Here is a 23,883-nt window from a genome sequence, read left to right as displayed (position 1 = left end):
ATTCCAAGGTTAAACATGTGTTCAGTGAACAGTAAGACCCCCCCTTCAAAATTTATTGTTATGATGAAAACATGCAATGAACTTGTCTCAAGTATAGAACTGGTCTCCAAACATTTTGATGCTTGCATGATTACGAATTCATCAACCCCGACGACGACTAGTGTAATGGAGTTCAAAACAAATGTTATTAAAAATTAAGCGAGATATCAATGCAAGGGATTTTGAATTTACTGATATTGTAATGCAAGGACAGTAAGAAAATAGTGGTGGGGAGTTCATTTTGTTTCAAAATTAGATATATTTCATAATAATCAATTTGAATATAAATTGAGTCAGCTGTTATTATGTATAACTTTGTACTTGCATATCGCTGAATTATTTCGTTGATTTCATTTAGCACTGCAAAGACCTTTCTTAAGACGGCAGAAGCCGCTGGTAAAGTTTTCAGAGATGGACGCTTTTGGAAGCACTCAGTAGGCCCTGAGAAGACAGCTACAGGGTAATATATCAGATTTAATTTAAATTGTCAAATTAAATGTCGACCAAACAAGAGGATGACTCATTACTTGACTGCTATTATGCATTGGACAAGAAGCTATTGATAGTACAGTTCATTTTGTATCTCCTTTGTATCTCCTTACAATGTAGACTGGTCACAGTAGCTCAATGGTAGAGTGTTCGCTTCGTAAAAGGGAGGTCGTGAGTTCAAGCCATGCTTGTGCCATGGCCATGTCAAACTTAAGAGGTAGACATGGGTAGTGATTGTAAACATGGGTAGTGACTGTAAACATGGGTAGTGACTGTAAACATGGATAGTGACTGTAAACATGGATAGTGACTGTAAACATGGGTAGTGACTGTAAACATGGGTAGTGACGGTAAACATGGGTAGTGACGGTAAACATGGGTAGTGACTGTAAACATGGGTAGTGACTGTAGACATGGGTAGTGACTGTAGACATGGGTATGACTGTAAACATGGGTAGTGATGGTAGACATGGGTAGTGACTGTAAACATGGGTAGTGACTGTAAACATGGGTAGTGACTGTAGACATGGGTAGTGACTGTAAACATGGGTAGTGACTGTAAACATGGGTAGTGACTGTAGACATGGGTAGTGACTGTAGACATGGGTAGATACTGTAAACATGGGTAGTGATTGTAGACATGGGTAGTGATTGTAGACATGGGTAGTGACTGTAAACATGGGTAGAGACTGTAGACATGGGTAGTGACTGTAAACATGGGTAGTGACTGTAGACATGGGTAGTGACTGTAAACATGGGTAGTGACTGTAAACATGGGTAGTGACTGTAGACATGGGTAGTGACTGTAGACATGGGTAGAGACTGTAAACATGGGTAGTGATTGTAGACATGGGTAGTGATTGTAGACATGGGTAGTGACTGTAAACATGGGTAGAGACTGTAGACATGGGTAGAAATTGTAAACATGGGTAGTGATTGTAAACATGGGTAGTGACTGTAAACATGGGTAGAGACTGTAGACATGGGTAGTGACTGTAGACATGGGTAGTGATTGTAAACATGGGTAGTGATTGTAAACATGGGTAGTGATTGTAAACATGGGTAGTGATTGTAGACATGGGTAGAGATTGTAGACATGGGTAGAGATTGTAAACATGGGTAGTGATTGTAAACATCGGTAGTGATTGCTCCTTCGCCAAACACTTGGCAGTTAGAAGTGAGAATCATGGGTCTTTTTGGATGACCTCAAAAACAGTCATGACAGGCATTGGCATATTAAAGAACCCTCACTGCTATGTCAGTGAGCGCTAAGCATAGATTTGTGGTACTTCACATAGACGACGGGTGACATCTCAATAGGGGTGAAAAATTCTCGAAGGCACATGAAACAAACAACCAAGCAACCTTACAGTGTAGAACTCTAATGATCTGATAATGAAATATAGAATTTATTTTCCTCTACAGGATGGACACCAACAGTAATGAAGACTCTGGAGAATCAGGTTTGTGTAGAAACATGGAAAATTTAAAATTAGAAAGATTCTCTTGATTTAAAATGTAAAAGATCAAAGGTCAAGTTCATACTTAGTGATTGAATGATGCATTGTTGTGGTCACGGTATAAAGAGTGCCATTTTAGTTTTTCCGTCTCATGGTTGCTTAGGAGATAAGCAATATACAGAGGAATATCCCAATGCATCTCTTGGTTAAAAGGTCAGGTCATGGTCATAATCATCAATTGTGGACACCAAAGAAAGAGTACCCAGTGTTAATTTTAATACTTGCTGTAGAGATTAGAGATCCCCAATGAATTATTGATCAGATTTTGAGAGGTCAAGGTCATAGTTATTGATTGAATCTAATAATGATGTGGACATTTTACATAGAACACCATTAAAGTTTTTTCTGACACATATAAAAGAGATAATAGATTCGGATAGAGATTGAACTGTGTGGTCAAAAAGTCATGGGTTAAGGTGACAAGCTTTGATTGAATGTTAAAGTTTTGCTTCTCATATTTCAAGAGATGACAGGAGAGAGAAATGTATATATGCCAGTTGATTTTTTATTTAAAAGGTCATATGTCAAGTTTACAGTTAGTAATTGATGGCAGCCAAAGCTATAAGTACAATTGAATACTTCTGATTTTTTATGTCCCCCTTTGAAAAAGAGTGGACAAGACTTGGTCTACAGATTGACAGCTGCAAAACAATACCCCATTGTTTTGCAGTTGTCAATCTGTAGATCAAGTCTTGTCTACTCAATATCTTGAGAACCCTTTGCTTGACAGACATTAAACTTGGTACACTGGTACATCTTAAGGAGTTGATTACCCCTATTGATTTTGAGGTCACATGGTCAAAGGTCAAGTGTCAATAGGAAAATACTGTCCGCTCAATATCTTGAGAACCCTATGCTCGATAGACATCAAACTTGGTACTCTGGTACATCTTAAGGTGTAGATGAACCTTTTGATTTTGGGTTCACGTGGAAGGTCAAGAGTTAAACAAAACATGAAAGGTCTGCTCATGCTTTATCCTCCATACCATGCAATACATTAAGGGAAGGAGGTTGTAATTTGGAGCATCCTCAATTTGGGGAACTGGGGAGAAATGTGTTTTTTAAACAAAAATAAATTATATTTATATAGAATGCCAATAATTTGTTTTTGTTTCAGAATCAACTAGTCAAGAAAACAATCAAGGAAAGAAAAGACCCCTTGAAGTAAGTGATTTAAAATTGTAATCATTAGTGTAATAGAAGTCATGGCTGGGCTGATAGTCTGTTTTGAAAAAACTTAGAGCAGTTCAACATTTCATATTTTCAATTTCCCCTTTAGAGTTCTAAGAAATTACATGTTAAAAAAATGAGAGAAATTGAAATGGAACAAGAGAATGTAGGGTAGGAAGGCCTCTACCAAAATTGTAAATTTCAGTTCAACATTTCATATTTTCAATTTCCCCTTTAGAGTTCTAAGAAATTACATGTTAAAAAAAAAGAGAAATTGAAATGGAACAAGAGAATGTAGGGTAGGAAGGCCTCTACCAAAATTGTAAATTTCATGATCCCCGGGGTAGGGGTTCTGACCCCAGGGCGGGGCCAAACTGGTTTTATAGTGTTTATGTGTAAAACACTTGAATAACATCTTCTTTAGTGCTATTTATACTAAATTGAAACTAAATGGATAGAGCAGGTAGTCTTTTACCAAAATTGTAAATTTCATGATCCCCGGGGTAGGGGTTCTGACCCCAGGGCGAGGCCAAACTGGTTTTATAGGGTTTATGTGTAAAACACTTGAATAACATCTTCTTTAGTGCTATTTATACTAAATTGAAACTAAATGGATAGAGCAGGTAGTCTTTTACCAAAATTGTAAATTTCATGATCCCCAGAGGAAGGGTTCTGACCCCTGGGTAGGGCCAAACTTAGTATATAGTATTTATGTGTAAGTTTGCTGATACTGTATAAAATCTAAAGTCATACTTGCAGATGTTTTAATGTTAATACACCTATTCTTTAAAGCCTTTCATCAGTGTATGCACTTTTGAGGGCAGTGAAGTTTTAAGAACACATCTTGTTTTATACTGTTGCTGAACATTAGAATTTAGCTTAGATATTCAAAACAGGAAAAAAATATCTGGATTTCATAGCCCATGGAAGTAGTGATACTTTTTCACTAGTATTCAGGTGACCGATATGGCCTATGGGCCTCTTGTATGATTAGACCTTTACATTGTATGATTAGACCTATACATTGTATGATTAGACCTATACATTGTATGATTAGACCTATACATTGTACGATTAGACCTATATAGACCTATACATTGTACGATTAGACCTATACATTGTATGATTAGACCTATATAGACCTATACATTGTATGATTAGACCTATATAGACCTATACATTGTATGATTAGACCTATACATTGCACGATTAGACCTCTACATTGTATGATTAGACCTATACATTGTATGATTAGACCTATATAGACCTATACATTGTACGATTAGACCTCTACATTGTATGATTAGACCTATACATTGTATGATTAGACCTATATAGACCTATACGTTGTATGATTAGACCTATACATTGTACGATTAGACCTCTACATTGTATGATTAGACCTATACATTGTACGATTAGACCTCTACATTGTATGATTAGACCTATATATTGTACGATTAGACCTATACATTGTACGATTAGATCTATACATTGTATGGTTAGACCTATATAGACCTATACATTGTATGGTTAGACCTATATAGACCTATACGTTGTATGATTAGACCTATACATTGTACGATTAGACCTATACATTGTATGATTAGACCTATATATTGTATGATTAGACCTTTTATGACCTATACGTTGTATGATTAGACCTATACATTGTATGATTAGACCTATACATTGTATGATTAGACCTATATATTGTATGATTAGACACTGTTAGGTGTTTGGTAACACTTGTGTACTGTATGTGAAAATAACTCTGCATTCAGGATGTGTCCGATTTGCCTCCTGTTGAAGATGATGAAATGCGCGTGGTTTACTGCAAGTTCTGTGGGTACACTAGCACGACTGTCAGATCGTGTGAGCGATGTCATCGGACATTCCCAGCGGACACCAAAATAGAAATCCAGAAGAAAAAATTCAAACAGGATCTGGAGGCTCAGGAGGGGGCACCTGCAATCTCAAAACAGTCTTTTTACGGAAAGCCTGTCAGTGCTCCAATAGTGGTACACACGGCACAGGTTACGAATAAGGCAGGCAATATCATGGTTCTGAATTATGTCAATCACGGAAGACGTGTGAATCTGGATGGGAAAACGTACCGATCCCCGTCTGTCATCCGTGGAGGAAAACAGTCCAGAAAATCGTACACTGTAGAGCCAGGTAATGGGAGGATGTGAAAAAATAGATTTATGTTCTTGTCAGATCCCTTTGTGGTCTTGTTAATGTGAAATATGTTAAGAACCCTTTGCTTAACAGACTGATTTCCCTTAAAGAATAAATGATTGGTTTTAAGGTGACAGGGTTAAAGGTCAAGGGTCAGTGTAGTCTGGGCATACATGTAGGAAGATATCGTTCGCTGAATGTTTTAAGAATCCTTGCTTGATAAATATCAATCTTAGTACTCTGGTTCTACCTAAGGTGTATATGACCTCTATTGATTTTGAGGTCACAAAGTCGAAGGTCAAACTACTCTGGATCCTGGACATGAACTATTTTCCACTCAATATTTTGTGAACCCTTTCATAACAGTAATCAAATTTGGTACACTGGTACCTCTTAAAGAGTAGATGACCCCCATTGATTTTCAAATCACTTGGTCAAAAGTTGTATCTCAAATGACTGGTCGTTTGGAAATGTCTGCTCATTATCTTTAGATCAAACTTCACAAGGGGCATAATATTATATGTTTCTGAAACATCTTTTATTTATTACTAATTTCTATAGACTTAGTGTGACACTTCCAATTTTACACATTCTTGCAAATTTATGTTGAATGGCCATTTTTAAACAAAATTTAGTACTATCATGATATTGGGAATCCAAGTATTGATGTTTCTGTGTTTTTTACAGTCACAATTTCTATATCTTCTGATGAGGAAGAGGAGCCAGAAAAATCAAACGTCCCAGGATCCACTGCAACAGGAAGTATCAAGTCCAACGTGGAAGATGACATCGGAGAGCTCTTGGATGGAATTGAACAGAACAAACGATCGGATTCGCCAACATTTCAGGGAGGAAGGATGGAGAAGATGGAGGATGAGGTGACGTATTATCTACGGAATGGGAAGAGAAATGATAAGATCACATATACAGTGCTCCCTCGATATATTGCCCCCAGTTATAATGCCACCCCTGCTTATTGCCTGAAAATCCTAAAAAAAAAAAAACCCTGATTTCCTCCCATGTTAGAATGCCAACCCCGCATAATGCAATATTCCACCAATTTTCACAAACAAATGGTCAAATTTTATAGGGTTTACCCTCGATAATAATGCCAGTTACCTAACACACATCGGTGATCACACCTGTACTTTGATAGCGATGCAGTGAAGTGTGATAGTTTGGACAAGGTATTCAGGTGACCAGGTTAATTACTAATAATTGCAGAAATGAAATGAAGATAATTTAAATGTTTATACAGAATGGAGTCCAAATAACTTTATGGTATTGAATTTCTATTGATTGCTCAGTGAATTGTCCATAATAGTGAAATCGTTATAATGCCACCCCCGCTTTATTGCCCAAATTCGTCTGAAACAAAAGTTGGCAATATATCGAGGGAGCACTGTATGTATGGACTGGGAATTGAACCCAGGACCCCGTGTCTCTTAGTTGGGTGCTCTTCTCACTTAGCTAACCACTTAGGCCAGTGTCTTCAGTCCATGTCACATTTATCTCTATTATCACTTGTCCATGTCAAAATAGTTGAAATGATTTTGTCTTAGTGTGTTCCCTTAGTTTTAAGATTACAAGGTTTATATGAAATTTACATGGCGCACTGTGGAATCATTGTGGGGCTCAATTCAACCTACGGCTTCTGGCAGCAGATGCATTCTCGGGTCAAACAAAACTGTTACAGCTGTTGTCCTCAGATGCAGTCAATAACTGTATACTGTTCACATCTCTCTCACAGGAAGGGATTGTTTTTAATTGACACTATTCACATCTCTCACACAGGAAGGGGTAGCCTTGTGGGAGGGGTATCCTTTAACTGACACTATTCACGTCTCTCTCGCAGGAAGGAGTAGCTTTAACTGACACTATTCACATCTCTCTCACAGGAAGGGATAGCCTTTATCTGACTCTATTCACATCTCTCTCACAGGGAGGGATAGCCTTAACTGACACTATTCACATCTCTCTCACAGGAAGGGGTAGCCTTAACTGAGACTATTCACATCTCTCTCACAGGAAGGGGTAGCCTTAACTGAGACTATTCACATCTCTCTCACAGGGAGGGATAGCCTTAACTGACACTATTCACATCTCTCTCACAGGGAGGGATAGCCTTAACTGACACTATTCACATCTCTCTCACAGGAAGGGGTAGCCTTAACTGAGACTATTCACATCTCTCTCACAGGAAGGGGTAGCCTTAACTGACACTATTCACATCTCTCTCACAGGAAGGGGTAGCCTTAACTGAGACTATTCACATCTCTCTCACAGGAAGGGGTAGCCTTAACTGAGACTATTCACATCTCTCTCACAGGGAGGGATAGCCTTAACTGACACTATTCACATCTCTCTCACAGGGAGGGATAGCCTTAACTGACACTATTCACATCTCTCTCACAGGAAGGGGTAGCCTTAACTGAGACTATTCACATCTCTCTCACAGGGAGGGATAGCCTTAACTGAGACTATTCACATCTCTCTCACAGGAAGGGATAGCCTTAACTGACACTATTCACAGCTCTCTCACAGGAAGGGATAGCCTTTAACTGACACTATTCACATTTCTCTTACAGGAAGGGAAGCCAGTAATCAAGAGGAAGAATGGCCGGCGGAAATCTCCCACACGACCCCCATCCCGGGGATCAACTGTCAATAACCCTCCCCAGGAGTCTTCGGATTCTGCAGTGATTCAGAAAACAGAAGCTGTGTCTCATTTAGATTTTAATGCCAAGGTCATACATATTGGGTCTGTGCTAGGCTGTCCCATTGAACCAGTTGTGATTGCTGAGGATTCGATCTCGTTTTATGTTGAATGTAAGTAGAAAACTTTGACCAATCTTAAATACCACACATGACATAAGGTATCTATTGTAAGTACACAGTGTAATATCCATGAGATCAGACGTATCACACATGACATAAGATATCTATTGTAAGTACACAGTGTAATATCCACACATGACATAAGATATCTATTGTAAGTACACCGTGTAATATCCATGAGATCAGACGTATCACACATGACATAAGGTATCTATTGTAAGTACACAGTGTAATATCCACACATAACATAAGATATCTATTGTAAGTACACCGTGTAATATCCATGAGATCAGACATATCTGCTAGAGATAAGGCTGTGATGTTGGATAATCATTCTCATGCCCCCACCATAAACTGGCTCAAGGCACACATGTACTGTTGCCCCATTCCATCTGTCATTCCTTGTCTATATTGATAATTTAGAAACCAAGTTTCATGTTAATCAACCTATTTTTACAGAAGTTATTGCCCGTAATTTTTTTTTTATTCTGCAGTTTTTCAAACTTTTTTTGACTGTGTAGATAATGAACTGATATTTGGTAATTTGCTATATATTGATGACCTACAGATCGGAGTTTTAGAATTATTCACTGACTGTTAATTCCAGACCGTTTCTATTAAATGTGCTAGTAGATAATGACCTAAATGACTGTGTGTACCTCTGTCATAATAAATCACAGATTAAGTTTCGTTTGCTTGTTTGCTGATCGACATTTACCTGGGTTATTGCGGTTGGACTTAAAAATATTCGAGTCAGTAAACCAGTGATCTTTTTCATTAGACTGTATTCATTGATAGAATGAACAAAAATGAGCAAAGGGTCTCAGTTTTTTAAAATCAATTTGTTACACATCTTTGCACTTTAAAATATTTCAAGTTTGCACTTCATCGGGGGCTGTGACACTGAAACATCTGATGATTTTTTTTGTATTGCATAAAATTTTCGTAGCATATGAAAGAGATGCATATTTATAGCAACCTGATTTGGAAAATGAAGAGATCCTGTCATTCTCTGTTCTTTGTGGAGTAATTTGAATTTTAGGAAATGTTGATACTATGAAAACCAAAAAAGTACCCCCCCCCCTCCCGAAAATGATTTTTGCAGTGTTTGTGTGTGAGGGTTAGTTTTGTATACATGTGCCATGGTGACTGATGACAGACGGTCGACATGTATGATCTCAGAAACATTGTAGAGTGTGATATGATAATCCTCCTAGGCACCTGATCCCACCTCTGGTGTGTCCAGGGGTCCGTGTTTGCCCAACTATCTATTTTGTATTGCTTATAGGAGTTATGAGATAGATCACTGTTCGTTATCTTCACCTTTCATGATGTAGTTGTGTCACTGAACACTTTGAGCAGTTCAATGAATCCCTTGATTCAAGAAAACCTTGTTCTGTTTTGTAGGTGAGGAGTACACTCATAGATTTATTATCAAACCAGATCAGCTTCAGCAGTGTTTGTATTGTTTAGAAAACAAACCTGTCATTTTTCTGAAGACAACAGCAGAGTTTGCAGAACAGACCAGGGAAATGTTGAAAATAAACACGGCAGATAATAAAAATTTCTTTGATCCCAATGATACTGGTAAGGGTGTAGGATTTTCTGCTGAAATTCATGTACGTAGTAGTAGACATTTGATGTGTATGTACATTTGTTAAATTGAACAATGCAACACCTGAACTTTTAAAGTACAGTTAATTGATTGAGATATAGGTACTCTGCATTCATTAGATATGTACATCTATGTAAAGGTACATGTGTATGTGTATTTTGCTTTATTATGCTAGTCTGATTGTTTGTATTTATTTATAAATGTTGCATTGATTTTCAGTTTTGAAACATCAGTTCATCAGCATTGTGTTACTGGGAATGGGTTCCTTAACCTACCCGAAACTGGAGAGCGTTCTGAACAAGTATCCCAAACCGGAAGGCGTCCAGTTCCCGTTCATTGTGAAGATGACAGGGGAACAGGCCCTGGTGTATCTGAAGGAGGTACAGGGAGAAGACTGTCTGTCGGAACCCGCGACTCCTCAGCCCCAGGAAAGGTCCCCATCCCCACCCAAGATACTGTTCACCGGTCCAGTGGTCAAGTAAGTGTTGAAAGGATAGCCATGAGCTAAGTTTATTGAGCTATATAGTCTCCACACAAAACATTTTGCATGCTGTAAATTAAGGCTCTAAAACATTTACAATTAAAGGATTCAATATTTTTGTTTATGATGAAATGATTGTCTCTTTTTCCCTTGACTGTCCTGATAAAATGAATTAGCAGTCCTCCTTGGGTGTATTATTTCTGGCGTTCATGATTTGGTCATTTATTAAGTGAGAAAAGATGTAGTCAATGTTACGTGTGTAGTCAATGTTACGTATGTAGTCAATGTTACGTGTGTGGTCAAAGTTACGTATGTGGTCGATGTTACGGATGTAGTCTATGTTACGTATGTAGTCAATGTTACGGATGTGGTCAATATTACGGATGTGGTTGATATTACATATGTAGTCGATGTAACGGATGTAGTCGATATTACGGATGTAGTCAATGTTACGGATGAAGTCAATGTTACGGATGTAGTCAATGTTATGGATGTAGTCGATATTACGGATGTAGTCAATGTTACGGATGTAGTCAATGTTACGTATGTAGTCAATGTAACGGATGTAGTCGATATTACGGATGTAGTCAATGTTACGGATGTAGTCAATGTTACGGATGTAGTCAATGTAACGGATGTGGTCGATATAACGGATGTAGTCAATGTTACAGTTGTGTTTGATGTTATGGATGTGGTTGGTGTTTCAGATATTATACAGATTCTCTCTTCATTTCAGATTGATCACGTTTCCGCCGCCCCCTGCAGCGGGAGGTATCCAGGTCACCAATGAGGATCTCTCCTGTCTGGAGGAGGGAGAGTTTCTTAATGATGTCATTATCGATTTCTACCTGAAGTAAGGCATCTTGTAATACTGGTTACGAGTACAGCTTTACATATATTTCACTGTCACTAGTACAGCTTTACATCTATTTCACTGTCACCAGTACAGCTTTACATCTATTTCACTGTCACCAGTACAGCTTTACAACTATTTCACTGTCACCAGTACAGCTTTACATCTATTTCACTGTCACCAGTACAGCTTTACATCTATTTCACTGTCACCAGTACAGCTTTACATCTATTTCATTATCACCAGTACAGCTTTACATCTATTTCACTGTCACCATCTATTTCACTGTCACCAGTACAGCTTTACATCTATTTCATTGTCACCAGTACAGCTTTACATCTATTTCACTATAACCAGTACAGCTTTACATCTATTTCACTGTCACCAGTACAGCTTTACATCTATTTCACTGTCACCAGTACAGCTTTACATCTATTTCATTATCACCAGTACAGCTTTACATCTATTTCACTGTCACCAGTACAGCTTTACATCTATTTCACTGTCACCAGTACAGCTTTACATCTATTTCACTGTCACCAGTACCAGTGTTTTCCATCCATTTCATTTGAACAAGCCCATTTAGAATTGTAACAGGCCAGGGGATGGGGGGGGGGGGGGATTCCCCCCATAAAATTTTGGAAAATTAGACGCAAAATCCTGCATTCTGAGGCATTTCAGGGGGCAAAATGACCCTTGTTCATATGCCACTTTTTAACCTACATTTTTAAATATATACCAAAGGGTTGAACATTTTTACCTCAGACAAGTTAGTCACAGTGGTGTGAAATACACACATTTCCGATGTTTTGACTGGAAGAAATCATGTAATGTATTCGTTCGATGCTTCATTATTTTTCACTGCCATTTGCTTCTCACGCGCAAGGTGAGAGTTTAAAATATCGTCCAATCAAAATCGCCGTTTCAAAAAGCTCTCGATAAAAACATAAACAAGGAAGAAATATGAAAGATATTTATAGCCAACCAATTGCTACCGCATACATTCTTTGCAAAGATCGATCGTGTAAATCAACATCACTGAAATAGACAACATATTTTTTGATTTTTTTTATATTTGAACCGGCCAGAAAATCGTTTGAAACGGTCAATTTGGCCGGCGGCCGGTTCTTTGGGAAAACACTAAGTACAGCTTTACATCTATTTCATTATCACCAGTATAGCTTTACATCTATTTCACTGTCACCAGTACAGCTTTACATCTATGTCACTGTCACCAGTGCAGCTTTACATCTTTTTCACTGTCACCAGTACAGCTTTACATCTATTTCATTATCACCAGTACAGCTTTACATCTATTTCACTGTCACCAGTACAGCTTTACATCTATTTCATTATCACCAGTACAGCTTTACATATATTTCACTGTCACCAGTACAGCTATACATCTATTTCACTGTCACCAGTACAGCTTTACATCTATTTCACTGTCACCAGTACAGCTTTACATCTATTTCATTATCACCAGTACAGCTTTACATCTATTTCACTGTCACCAGTACAGCTATACATCTATTTCACTGTCACCAGTACAGCTTTACATCTATTTCACTGTCACCAGTACAGCTTTACAACTATTTCACTGTCACCAGTACAGCTTTACATCTATTTCACTGTCACCATCTATTTCACTGTCACCAGTACAGCTTTACATCTATTTCATTGTCACCAGTACAGCTTTACATCTATTTCACTGTCACCAGTACAGCTTTACATCTATTTCACTGTCACCAGTACAGCTTTACATCTATTTCACTGTCACCAGTACAGCTTTACATCTATTTCACTGTCACCAGTACAGCTTTACATCTATTTCATTATCACCAGTACAGCTTTACATCTATTTCACTGTCACCAGTACAGCTTTACATCTATGTCACTGTCACCAGTACAGCTTTAGATCTTTTTCACTGTCACCAGTACAGCTTTACATCTATTTCACTATAACCAGTACAGCTTTACATCTATTTCACTGTCACCAGTACAGCTTTACATCGACTGTAAATTTCAGTAACAGTAAATTTTGCTCTGGATTAATGATGCGTTTTTACTGGGAAATAGAACTATGTATGATAACAGTCTTCCTGCGCCCTTATGAAAATTTTTTGGCATAATTTATAGACTAAATTGTCTTTTATTTCAAAATCTTTACGATTTTATAATCATTATGATTTCACATAATTTTTCCCAGTGTTTGTACAGAGCACCAAGAGTGATGCAATTTTTGGATTTTATTGAATTTAAAATGCTGAATTTGTTAAACATTTTTATTTTATTTACATGTTATTTACATGTATAAACAGTAATTTTGTAAAATTATAGACACTTGTACCAATAAACTATATATGTTTTTATAGGTATCTATTCCTGGATGTTCTAAGTGACAGAGATAGGGAGAGGACACACATATTTAGTTCCTTCTTCTTTAAGCGACTCACACAGAGGCAGGGTCGATGTGGATTAGACGACATGGCGGACAAAACGTAAGAGTTTTACAGGGAACACGTTCAGTGGGGTTAAATTTGTATTGAGCCAAAGATGCAAAGATTCAGGATTGGTCCGCCATAGATTTTAAGTGTTAAATTATTTGAAAATTGGAATTTGTTAAATTAGTATGAATGCACCATTAAAAAAGTATTGATCTAAGTTTGTTCACAGCATTTCACCAGGTAGAGGGGTTGGGCCACAGCAGGACTCAGGAGATTATTTTCTCAACTTTCTGAAATGAATTATGGGGGGAGGCATACATGTTCCTGAAACATTTTTTGTTTGTAAGCAGTCTCCTTTGGTAATTTTTTCTGCATACCTTGAACCTGGTTTGGTGGGTCCAGAAGATGGAGGAGTGGTCTTTGGTATACATAGAAAATGCAGTAGGTTAGGTCAGCAGTGTGATCCATTGATCTCTTGATTTGGGGGTGTGTGTATATTATGTCTTGATTTGGGGGTGTGTGTATATTATGAACAGGTTGTCTGTCCATCTGTATGTAGAAGGAAATATCTCTTTGTTGTATGTAGTGTCCTTGTGATGCTAGGATCCAATGGTTGAAATAAACCTCACAGGGGTACAATTCAGGGGAATTTATTTCCAGACTCATTAACTGAAGTTGTGGCACTTGGCATACAATCTCTCAAAAAATTGAAAATGTACTTGATTGAATTTAGGGTCAAAAGTTCGAATGCTAAGCTCCTTATGTAAAATTGGAGTCTGATTTTTATACACGTAAATGTATCTTTTTGGAAATTGATTTCCATCAAAATAGCTCTGTAGTGTTGAAAGTATTGCTTGCATTTCGTGCATATTAGTGTTTGAAAGTTACTCTGTTATCATTTAGAACAAATTGTTACATACAACCACCTTATCATTAAATACTGGATAAAAATGGATTTATAACAAGAAACCACGAAAATGTCTGGAAACAAATATGAAGCTGTATAAAGTGATCAGATTTTTTTTTTGATTTTTTTTCAGACCGGCTGAAAAGAAGCATGCCAGAGTGAAAAACTGGACAAAGAAAGTGGACCTCTTTGAAAAGGATTTCATTTTTGTCCCAATTAATGAACAGTGAGTTTTAAGTTGTGTTTTTGTATCGGGATTGTTCGAAGACTTTTTTATATTGTTCTTTGTTGATGGGAATCGATGAACTCTAAAATGACAATATTTCATATCTCTTTCTCCTTATTTCAAAAGAATTTATTTTAAAGGGCATTTATTACAAACAGAAAATGAAATTTGATATTTTGGTATGTATACATTGGACATTTGATATGCATATGCAAGAGGGGGTCGGGGGGTGTCTGAACTATAGAGTACATTTGATTTTCCTCATAATAAATATTGGATATTCTGTCAGTACATGATGGCATTTACACAGTATAATTTATTCACTCTGATGCATCTGAATTACTATATACATGTATGTAAATATCTTTGGCTTACCCAAGGCGCCAGTGAGTTTTTTTGATCGAAATTTGTTGTTGCTGGTATCTATTCCATTGGTGTCTTAATTTTTCACAAATTCATCTTCTCCAGAACCACCGGGCTAATTTCAACCAGACTTGGCACAGAGTTAGTAATATTGATGCATCCCTATGTTAGGTGTATTTGAATGTTGTAAAATTGTGACCATTTTGGGCTTGTGTGGGGTCATAATATAGGTTGAAAGTAAAGAGGGTTAAAAAGTAGGGCCAATGTGATTCAGATGAGCATTGTGGCCCATGGACCTTGTTTTTGTTAACATGGAAAATCTTTGCTTATAGGTAGTACAGTAAAATATCTCTATCTCGAAGTCTGAGGGACCTCGAAAAAACTTTGAGATATCCGGGGGTTCGACATATCCAAAATCGATCTTGGATAATTTTTTGAAGGAGGATATTTTATGCATAGTATGGGATTTGCATTATAAACAACAACCCTGTTGCGGTTTCTTATAGTTTAATGCAAGTTGATGAATTAATATTGTGGAATTTCAAAGACAAACATTTCGTTTTTATATATATTAACATCCAATTGAATTCACAATGTGTTTCAAAATTAAGATGATCGTGCCTGTATGCTTACTTTAAGTTTACTGATGCCCAGGCTTGACTGGCATGTTGTTATTGCGTTATAATATCACGTAAGAAACAAAAAAGACGAATTTAAAAAAACAACTTTGAAATGTTTATTAAATAAATTTTCGTGTTTTCTCTGTGCTAGTTTTAATGATGAAGCGTGTGTTATTAAATGCATTATCATTAATAAGAGCATTACCTTCAAGCATACTTCGACGGTTTTGTGCGTTTATCTAACCCACATGTTAATGATATAGCGTGTGTCATTCAAAACTCCATCCCTGGAATCGGGTGTGTTAGTTCATAATTGGCGGTGAACTTTAGCCATAATGTTGGAAGGCTTCACTAATCACCCAAGCTGTTGAACCATTTATGGCGACCTGGGTCTACTCGGAAAAAGCGAGCGTGGGTTAGCGGTCATTAATTATAATTGATGTAGCCGCGGGTGTGAATGTGTGAATTAACGATGCCATTACCGTAATTAATGAATTAACATAAGCAGAGCAGAAAATTGACTGCACTTTGAGATAAACCAGGTGAATTTGGGTTATGGGACCTTGAAAATACTTCGACATAAGTGGAGTATTCGAGATTACTGTGTTCGAAATATCAGAAGTTTTTTTAATCATTTATATAGGGAAAATGGCTGGGACCGGTGGTCGACTTCGACTCAAGCGGGGTATTCGAGATAAACCATATTCGATATACAAATATTTTACTGTATTTTCAAATGAGAAGAATTTTGTGAAATGCATTTCACTCAGCGTTCTATAATCGTTCATTGTGAATGTGTATTTTAGTTCACACAGAATCCTATAATTGTTAGCTATGAATGTTTATTTTTGTTCACTCGGCATTCTATAATCGTTAGTTGTGAATGTGTATTTTAGCTCACATTGGTTCCTGGCCGTCATCTGCTTCCCAGGACTCATGAATGTCAAACGCATCACGTACGTACCGAAGTCGAATGTTGTAACACAGCTAACCATGACAGTACAGACAGTCTCTAATCCTGACCCCAAGCTGGCAGAGAAGGGAGGGTCGGAAAAGGAACCAGTCAAATCATTGAAAGCACTGAAAGATTACAAGATTCCAAAGTTGGTGAAGAATGGTGACTCTGACAATAAGATTGAAAGTAAAAGTGAAAGTAACATTAGTTCAGGAGAAACTAAGACAACTGAAGAGGACAATGGCCAAAATGGGGAAGGGGATGTGGAGCCCATGGAGACGGATGAGAATTGTCTATCAGATGCCCAGGTGAGTGACAGGACCTGTTTATCTACATCCAGTCTGTACATGAACAAGTATAACAATAATCAAATTGGCTTTCATAGTTATCTCCCTGTACTTCTGGAGTTTGATATAAAACTGAAACTTTGTGTCGAGATGAAGTTGTAAGCATATTCACGAACATTCTTCATATTTTCTTTCTTGTACAGAAACAAGAAATAGCTGAGGATTCAGAAGAGATGATGGATACTAGTGTAAAACAAACAGAGGGGGATGAAAGCCAAACATCTGTAGAGGACCAATATGTCTCACACTCACAGGAAGTAAAGAAAAGTGTAAAACAAACAGAGGGGGATGAAAGCCAAACATCTGTAGGGGACCAGTCTGCCTCAAACTCACAGGAAGTAAAGAAAAGTGAAAGTAAAACTGAAATTGTCAATCAGAACAAAACAACAAAAGTACACCTCCGAGCCCAAGTGAAGGTAGGTGCTTGTATCTGTTTTAAGTACTGAAGATATTCACTGTTAATGTGTCAGAAACTGTGTTACGGATACATACTGTGTTAAGTTTATTTGGGGTTTTGGATAGAAATTATTTTTTAAAAATTGGTAGGCAGAAATTAATGCTATAAAACTCCACACTTTTTAACAATGAAAGGTAACATGTTTTTGGAAATAAACGCTGTCAATGCTACTGTATATATTTAAATAGCAGTCTTTTCTGTGGGAGTATAATATTAATCCGAAGTCTCTTATGTCTGACGAATAGCTGCATACGGCTGTGAGAATTATTTTCTTGCCATGCAACTTTCGACATTAAACAATATTTTTAATGAGTTGATTTCGGTTCAGTCAGTAACAAACCTACAAGAGTGATAGTTTAAAAGCATAATAAAAGTAGTGAGTACTTACTGTTAATGTGTTTTATTGTGTGTTTATAAAAGTTAGCATTCAACATGTTTTATTTGAACATTTCCCACTCCGATTGTAATGTATATATCCATGTTATTATTTTTCTGAATCATTATACGACATTAGTGCACTAGATATTCACTATGTACGTGTATATAAAATGAATTGTTTAATTACAATGTAGATACATGTATGTTTAGTGTTTTTAAGTTTACCTAAGTTTGATATCTGTAAAAAAGAAGGATGGGGGTGGGGGGTGGGGGGCACATGTCATTTAACATGGACCACATTATGGTAATTCCCAAACAAAAGGGTACACATGGGAACAACAGTGCTGCTATTTATTGTAACAAACCATGTTAATGAAAAGGATCGTCCAATTATTTGACCAGATTTTACTGCATTGATGGCATGGACAGTGAGCACCTCAATAAAACTGGTGTTATGTTGACAATCTGGTAAAAAATAATTCAACATATGAGAGGGTTAAAGTTAACTTCTTACAAAATTCTGAAAAAACCCTGCAGACATTTATAGGGGTTGATTGCTATGTGAGTGTACACAGTGTCCGATCAAAGATCTATTATAATATCTTTGTATTTATTTAAGTGGTTGTATGTTAATTCATTGTATGCAGGATCTACGAGGACGAGATCTTACCGAGACAGAATTGAAAGATCCCAAAACTCTGCACAGTTGTGCCACTGGCAGTCGACAGTAAGACTTTAATTTCTATTCCAAAATCGAGTTTATGAAGTTTATTATGATTTTTTATAAACATTTGTCTATATTTACTCTGGCATACGACCAGCATACAATTCAATCTCGACAACCATCATTAATAGATATTGATTTAGAAAATAAAGTGGGAAAAACAAAAGTGTTCAGTTGAAAAAAGATTAATTTAATAATGTAAGGTTGTGACCTTGTAATGTAAGGTTGTGTTATTGGACTCTTAAGTTCTCTTGGGAGTGAATATTGAAAGGAAAAGACTTTAAATTTTTGTTGATTTTCTTCCAGGCCATGTATTCTTGTGTTTGATTCCCTGGCTGGACAGAACAGATCTCGGATTGTGTCTATTCTCAAAGAGTAAGTACTGACTACTGAACATTCATACGGAATATCAGAATATACAGTCTAGTCTCAAAGAGTAAGTACTGACTACTGAACATTCATACGGAATATCAGAACATACAGTCTAGTCTGTTTTAACAACTCCTGAATTCAGCAACTCATGTGACCGATTCCGTCCCGAATTCAGCAACTCATGTGACCGATTCGGTCCCAAATTCAGCAACTCACAACACGTGACCGATTCCGTCCCAAATTCAGCAACTTGTGACCGATTCGGTCCTGATGAATGTTACTTTCTTTTTGTAGTAGTGGTGTTCAGCTACTCCTGATTTATCACTGTCTAATATTTCTGAATAAATCAAAATCAATGATAGAAACTTGCATTTTGATATGTTTTAATAATAAAAGTTCAGTAATACATTGCATTTTATCTTGAGTCATGAGAAGGACAGACAACTCTGGGACAGGTCCATAACTTTTCATGGTCACTGAGCCTTTGGACCAGTGAGTTAGAATACTAAGTTATGAGTACTAGTATCAGTAGTTTCAGTTCTTTGATTTGAATTGTAGTTATCTTCAAGTTGAATGGGACACAAAGAAGAAGACGCCCAATATCCTGAAGGAGAGGATCCGCGGCTGCACAGCCACCAAAGTCCCCCAGCAGACTAACTTCAGTGACTGTGGCGTGTATGTTCTACAGTATGTGGAGAGCTTCTTTGAGGTATGATTAACACAAACTTCTTTACATCATTGAGGTGAGCGACATTTCCCTGTGTATATCTGTGAACTTTTGCTTAGGTTTTAAAGTCTTGCTGTGATGTTGTTCTACTGGAGACAAAAATCAGTACGTTTGTGGAGTGGTGATATTTTACTATGGTATTGATTCCACTGAAAATAAAGTCCCCTATAATTTAAGTTCCTCACACTCCCTCTTAGCAGTAAGTGAGATAGAATAATATGGGTCCATGACCTACATACTTCATGACAGAAGAAAATATTTATACTTATGGTGCAGTTCTGATAATTTGTTTGAATTTTGACAAAAATATATCCTGAAACAAATTCTTTTTTTTCAGATTTTCAACATTTTGAACTTTATCAGTTTTGTTTTGACAAACTACTGGGAATCAACATTATTCAAACTTTACACTAGATGAGATTAGACAAAGTAGATGATTGTGTGGTTTAAGCCCGAGTTTGGTCTCATTTCTGTGTGGTTTGGGCCTGAGTTTGGTCTCATTTCTCTGTGGTCTGGGCCTGAGTTTGGTCTCTTTTCTCTGTGGTCTGGGCCTGAGTTTGGTCACGTTTCTCTGTGGTCTGGGCCTGAGTTTTGTCACGTTTCTCTGTGGTCTGGGCCTGAGTTTGGTCTCATTTCTGTGTGGTCTGGGCCTGAGTTTGGTCACGTTTCTCTGTGGTCTGGGCCTGAGTTTTGTCACGTTTCTCTGTGGTCTGGGCCTGAGTTTGGTCTCATTTCTGTGTGGTGTGGGCCTGAGTTTGGTCACGTTTCTGTGTGGTTTGGGCCTGAGTTTAGTCTCATTTCTGTGTGGTCTGGGCCTGAGTTTGGTCACGTTTCTCTGTGATCTGGGCCTGCGTTTGGTCTCATTTCTCTGTGATCTGGGCCTGAGTTTGGTCTCATTTCTCTGTGATCTGGGCCTGAGTTTGGTCTCATTTCTGTGTGGTCTGGGCCTGAGTTTGGTCATTTGTCTCCATGTATTAGATGTTAATTGCTCTGAAGCAGATATTTATAAATGGGAAGACTTGATTTTAAATTGATTAAAGATGACTGTGATATTTGTGGTACATTTATTGTGAGATAACTGCTAATGTAAAGCTTTATTTTGTAGGACCCCATTCAGGACTTTAGTATTCCACTGAAGCCTCTGGTAGACTGGTTCACAGAGGAAAGGGTCACTGCCAAAAGAAACGAAATCAAGGAACTTGTGATGAGACTTAAAGACATTCAACAGAAGGACAAGTCATGACACTTGTTCAGAAATTCCAGGGAGAGGATCCTAGCATTGTGGGATGAGACTTCGGAACATTCAGGATAAATCCTGACAGCATTCAAGGAAATTCTACGGGACGTTAAGTCGTGACATTTCTGTTTTTCAACAAGCAAAGGTGATGTTGGAAGTTATCAGTATTTGAAGAGAGTTCCTTTCATGTTTTGTGTTTTGGTTGTTTGGATTTTTGATAGTTTGGATTATTTCCCTTGATCATGTAAAAATGGTGCTACTAAACCATATTTTTTATCTGTGTTACTCTGCATGGGTTGAGGAAATTTTCATTTAGGAGCTCCTTGTGACTGACAGTTGAACCAAGCAATGACATACATATTCTGGAATCAGTTCCGTGGGTTGTAGGAGAAAAGTATTCAAGGATATACCTGTATAAAACCCAGGTAACCATAGTGACAATGACATCCTCTGGAGTTATTGAAGAAGAGAAAAAAATGATGAATTTCACTAAAAAATATCTGCACTGAAATGTATTCATATGATGTATGATGGCAATGTAGTGAAAAGGGATTCTGTTTGAAATGAAAAGGCTGGATACGTGCTAAAGATGTACAAAGATGAGACTTGTTAATTGTATGTATGAAATATGTGTTCTTGCAGTTTATACCTGTAAGTAAAATTTCAGGGAAATACCTACTGTAGGATGGAGGTGAATTGTCAGATTGGTCGATGATGATAAAATAATCCCATCCCTGCATCATTTGTATATTTGAAAGATTCCTCATGGGAGAGAATTTTTTATCGGATCTGTGAGTGTCAATTACAACAGTTGTGTGTTTGAAAGATTCTCCACAGGGGAGACTTTTATCAAATTTGTGAGGTTGAATTAGGAAGTCAACATTATTCCAGGTGATATAGACGTTCATTGTAAATCTGACTTAGAGCATTTTGTTGAAAGTGTACACCTATTTATAGAACTAGAGGTCCAGACATATATTTCCTGTATGTTGCATCATCATTTTCAGGTGATTGGTTTAAGAAAAGAGAGGTCCATGAATATCTGCTTCATGCGATTGAATACAAGAGTGTATAATAGTATCCTATTTTTTTCCCAGTAATATTACTGGTTTAGAAAAATTCACGGTAGATTAATACAGTTTTTGTTTTCCCGTGATACAGGCAAAAAGATTGTCAGATCTAGTATTAAGAATGAACATGTCTGATGTAGTTCGATACATTTTCCAAAGAGCAGCAATCTGATTTCCTGTGTCTACTCTGCATCTGTGTGTAATATATATCATGATGAAATGTTGACTTCTTTTTCTATTGATGTTTGTTTAGCATCATACACAGACAATATTGAGAATTATAAACAACTGTGTTCTGTTTGTTGCACATTTCTGTGTAAATGCTGTATAAAGTGTAAAACAAAATCATGGATCATTTCATCATTAAAACCACGTTATTTGTTTATCTTGTGTCTCATTCAATTTGGAAGTCAGCTACATTAATATGTATTAGCTGGTACATGTAAAACTTATACGGTACCAATTTTGATGCACCAGATGTGCATTTCGACAAATAATGTATCTTCAGTGATACTCAGCCGAAATTTGTGACAACAAATAACAAAATAACAACAAACTTGTAAGAGCTATTTTAGGGAAAAACAGAGTGCCAAAAAGTGGAGCCAAATTCGTCCAAGGATAAGAGCTATGCATGAGGGAGATAATCCTTAATTTTGAAATGAATTTCTATATTTTATCGCAGCAATTAACAAAGTACTTACATGTGTATGTGACAAAATTGTGAGCATTGGCAAAGTTTGGGGGATTGTCCGTTGCCTTTTGTGAATTTATAGACTTTTTAAGCATAAATATGACTCCCAACATTTTATTTGTCAACATGCTTGTCATTACCAGGAAACCACGTGTGGAGGTGAGAATGCAAAGATTTCTAAAAAGTATGTCGAGGCCTTCAACATTTTGACATACTGTATATTAATGATGAATCAATTTAGGGAGGAAAAACAAATAAAGAAAAGACAATTTTCATTGTAAAAGCTTTTTTTTCACAGAAGCCCAACTGATAGTTGAGTCGGGTAACATAAACGTTAACAGGGCTTGTACCTTGTTTTGAAAGTGAAAAGTTTTTTAAATTTCACATATACACGAATTAAATATATTATTAATTGAGTATCTAAGTAATTTTCTGTATGAAAATCATGTCCAGGCCCCTTTAACATGTCGATGACAAGTTTTAGCTCACCAGGATGGATGTCCGAAGATGTCATGAACCTGGTATTATCTTTGGCATAACTTTAAGAAATTTTTTTTAACTTGGCCATATCTTTCAACCGAGGAAAGAGCTTTGATATTTCACATGCAGAAGTATTATGATCAGAACATTCATATGGTACCAAGACTTAAAACTTCGTGAACTTTACTTGACTTTGTCCTAGTTTTTAAAGACCTTAACGTAACTGTTAGCCTTAGATCTTGATCAGTTAAACGGAGTTATCCATAGTCAAAATCAGTGTGTTAATGAAGGCCTAATAATCAGTATGAAACACGTCAGACAGCATTTGACCCAGTGAAAGGTTGTATTGGCAAACCAGATCGTTTAATGACCTTAAAATTTCTGAACTGCTGACTTTAAATGAGACTGTTGAAACCCCTGCATCATCAACTTGTTTGTCAGTAGCCAGCCTGGATTTAAAAACTGATTATATGCAGAACGAACTCTTACGTATCGAATCAGTTGAGAGATAAAAACACCATATGCAGGTGGTAATGGAATAACGGGAAGTTGATGATGGAGAAGCTGAAGTCATCCCGTTTATCATAAAGTTGAGTTGTTAGTTTGCTGTCAATATCTATTTTCAATAAAATATCTAAGTGTGAAGCAGAAGTGGATAACTCTGTGGTGTTTTATTTTGAGTTCACAGGGATATAT

The 23,883-nt window shown here is 37.0% G+C and overlaps 1 protein-coding gene across 1 annotated transcript in view; it reads left to right on the top strand.

Annotated features, from left to right (window-relative positions):
• The window catches only part of LOC125674653 (uncharacterized), a 36,006-nt gene extending 13,607 nt beyond the window's left edge, over positions 1–22,399 (top strand). Inside the window, exons 5-21 of the mRNA XM_048911912.2 lie at positions 398–499; positions 1,954–1,991; positions 3,166–3,212; positions 5,003–5,396; positions 6,087–6,277; positions 7,988–8,228; positions 9,645–9,824; positions 10,072–10,330; positions 11,070–11,186; positions 13,562–13,687; positions 14,674–14,766; positions 16,646–17,012; positions 17,195–17,467; positions 18,534–18,613; positions 18,917–18,985; positions 19,541–19,691; positions 20,815–22,399. Of these exons, the coding sequence (XP_048767869.2) occupies positions 398–499; positions 1,954–1,991; positions 3,166–3,212; positions 5,003–5,396; positions 6,087–6,277; positions 7,988–8,228; positions 9,645–9,824; positions 10,072–10,330; positions 11,070–11,186; positions 13,562–13,687; positions 14,674–14,766; positions 16,646–17,012; positions 17,195–17,467; positions 18,534–18,613; positions 18,917–18,985; positions 19,541–19,691; positions 20,815–20,952 (2,866 nt within the window). The 3' untranslated portion in view covers positions 20,953–22,399. The remainder of the gene's footprint in view (positions 1–397; positions 500–1,953; positions 1,992–3,165; positions 3,213–5,002; positions 5,397–6,086; positions 6,278–7,987; positions 8,229–9,644; positions 9,825–10,071; positions 10,331–11,069; positions 11,187–13,561; positions 13,688–14,673; positions 14,767–16,645; positions 17,013–17,194; positions 17,468–18,533; positions 18,614–18,916; positions 18,986–19,540; positions 19,692–20,814) is intronic.
• The last annotated feature ends 1,484 nt before the right edge of the window (positions 22,400–23,883 follow it).

This window comes from Ostrea edulis, chromosome 3 (genome assembly GCF_947568905.1).
Source record: "Ostrea edulis chromosome 3, xbOstEdul1.1, whole genome shotgun sequence".
Classification (NCBI taxonomy): Eukaryota; Metazoa; Mollusca; class Bivalvia; order Ostreida; family Ostreidae; genus Ostrea; species Ostrea edulis.
The sequence above is the reverse complement of the archived record's forward strand: the minus strand, read 5'-3'. Positions and strand labels throughout refer to the sequence as shown.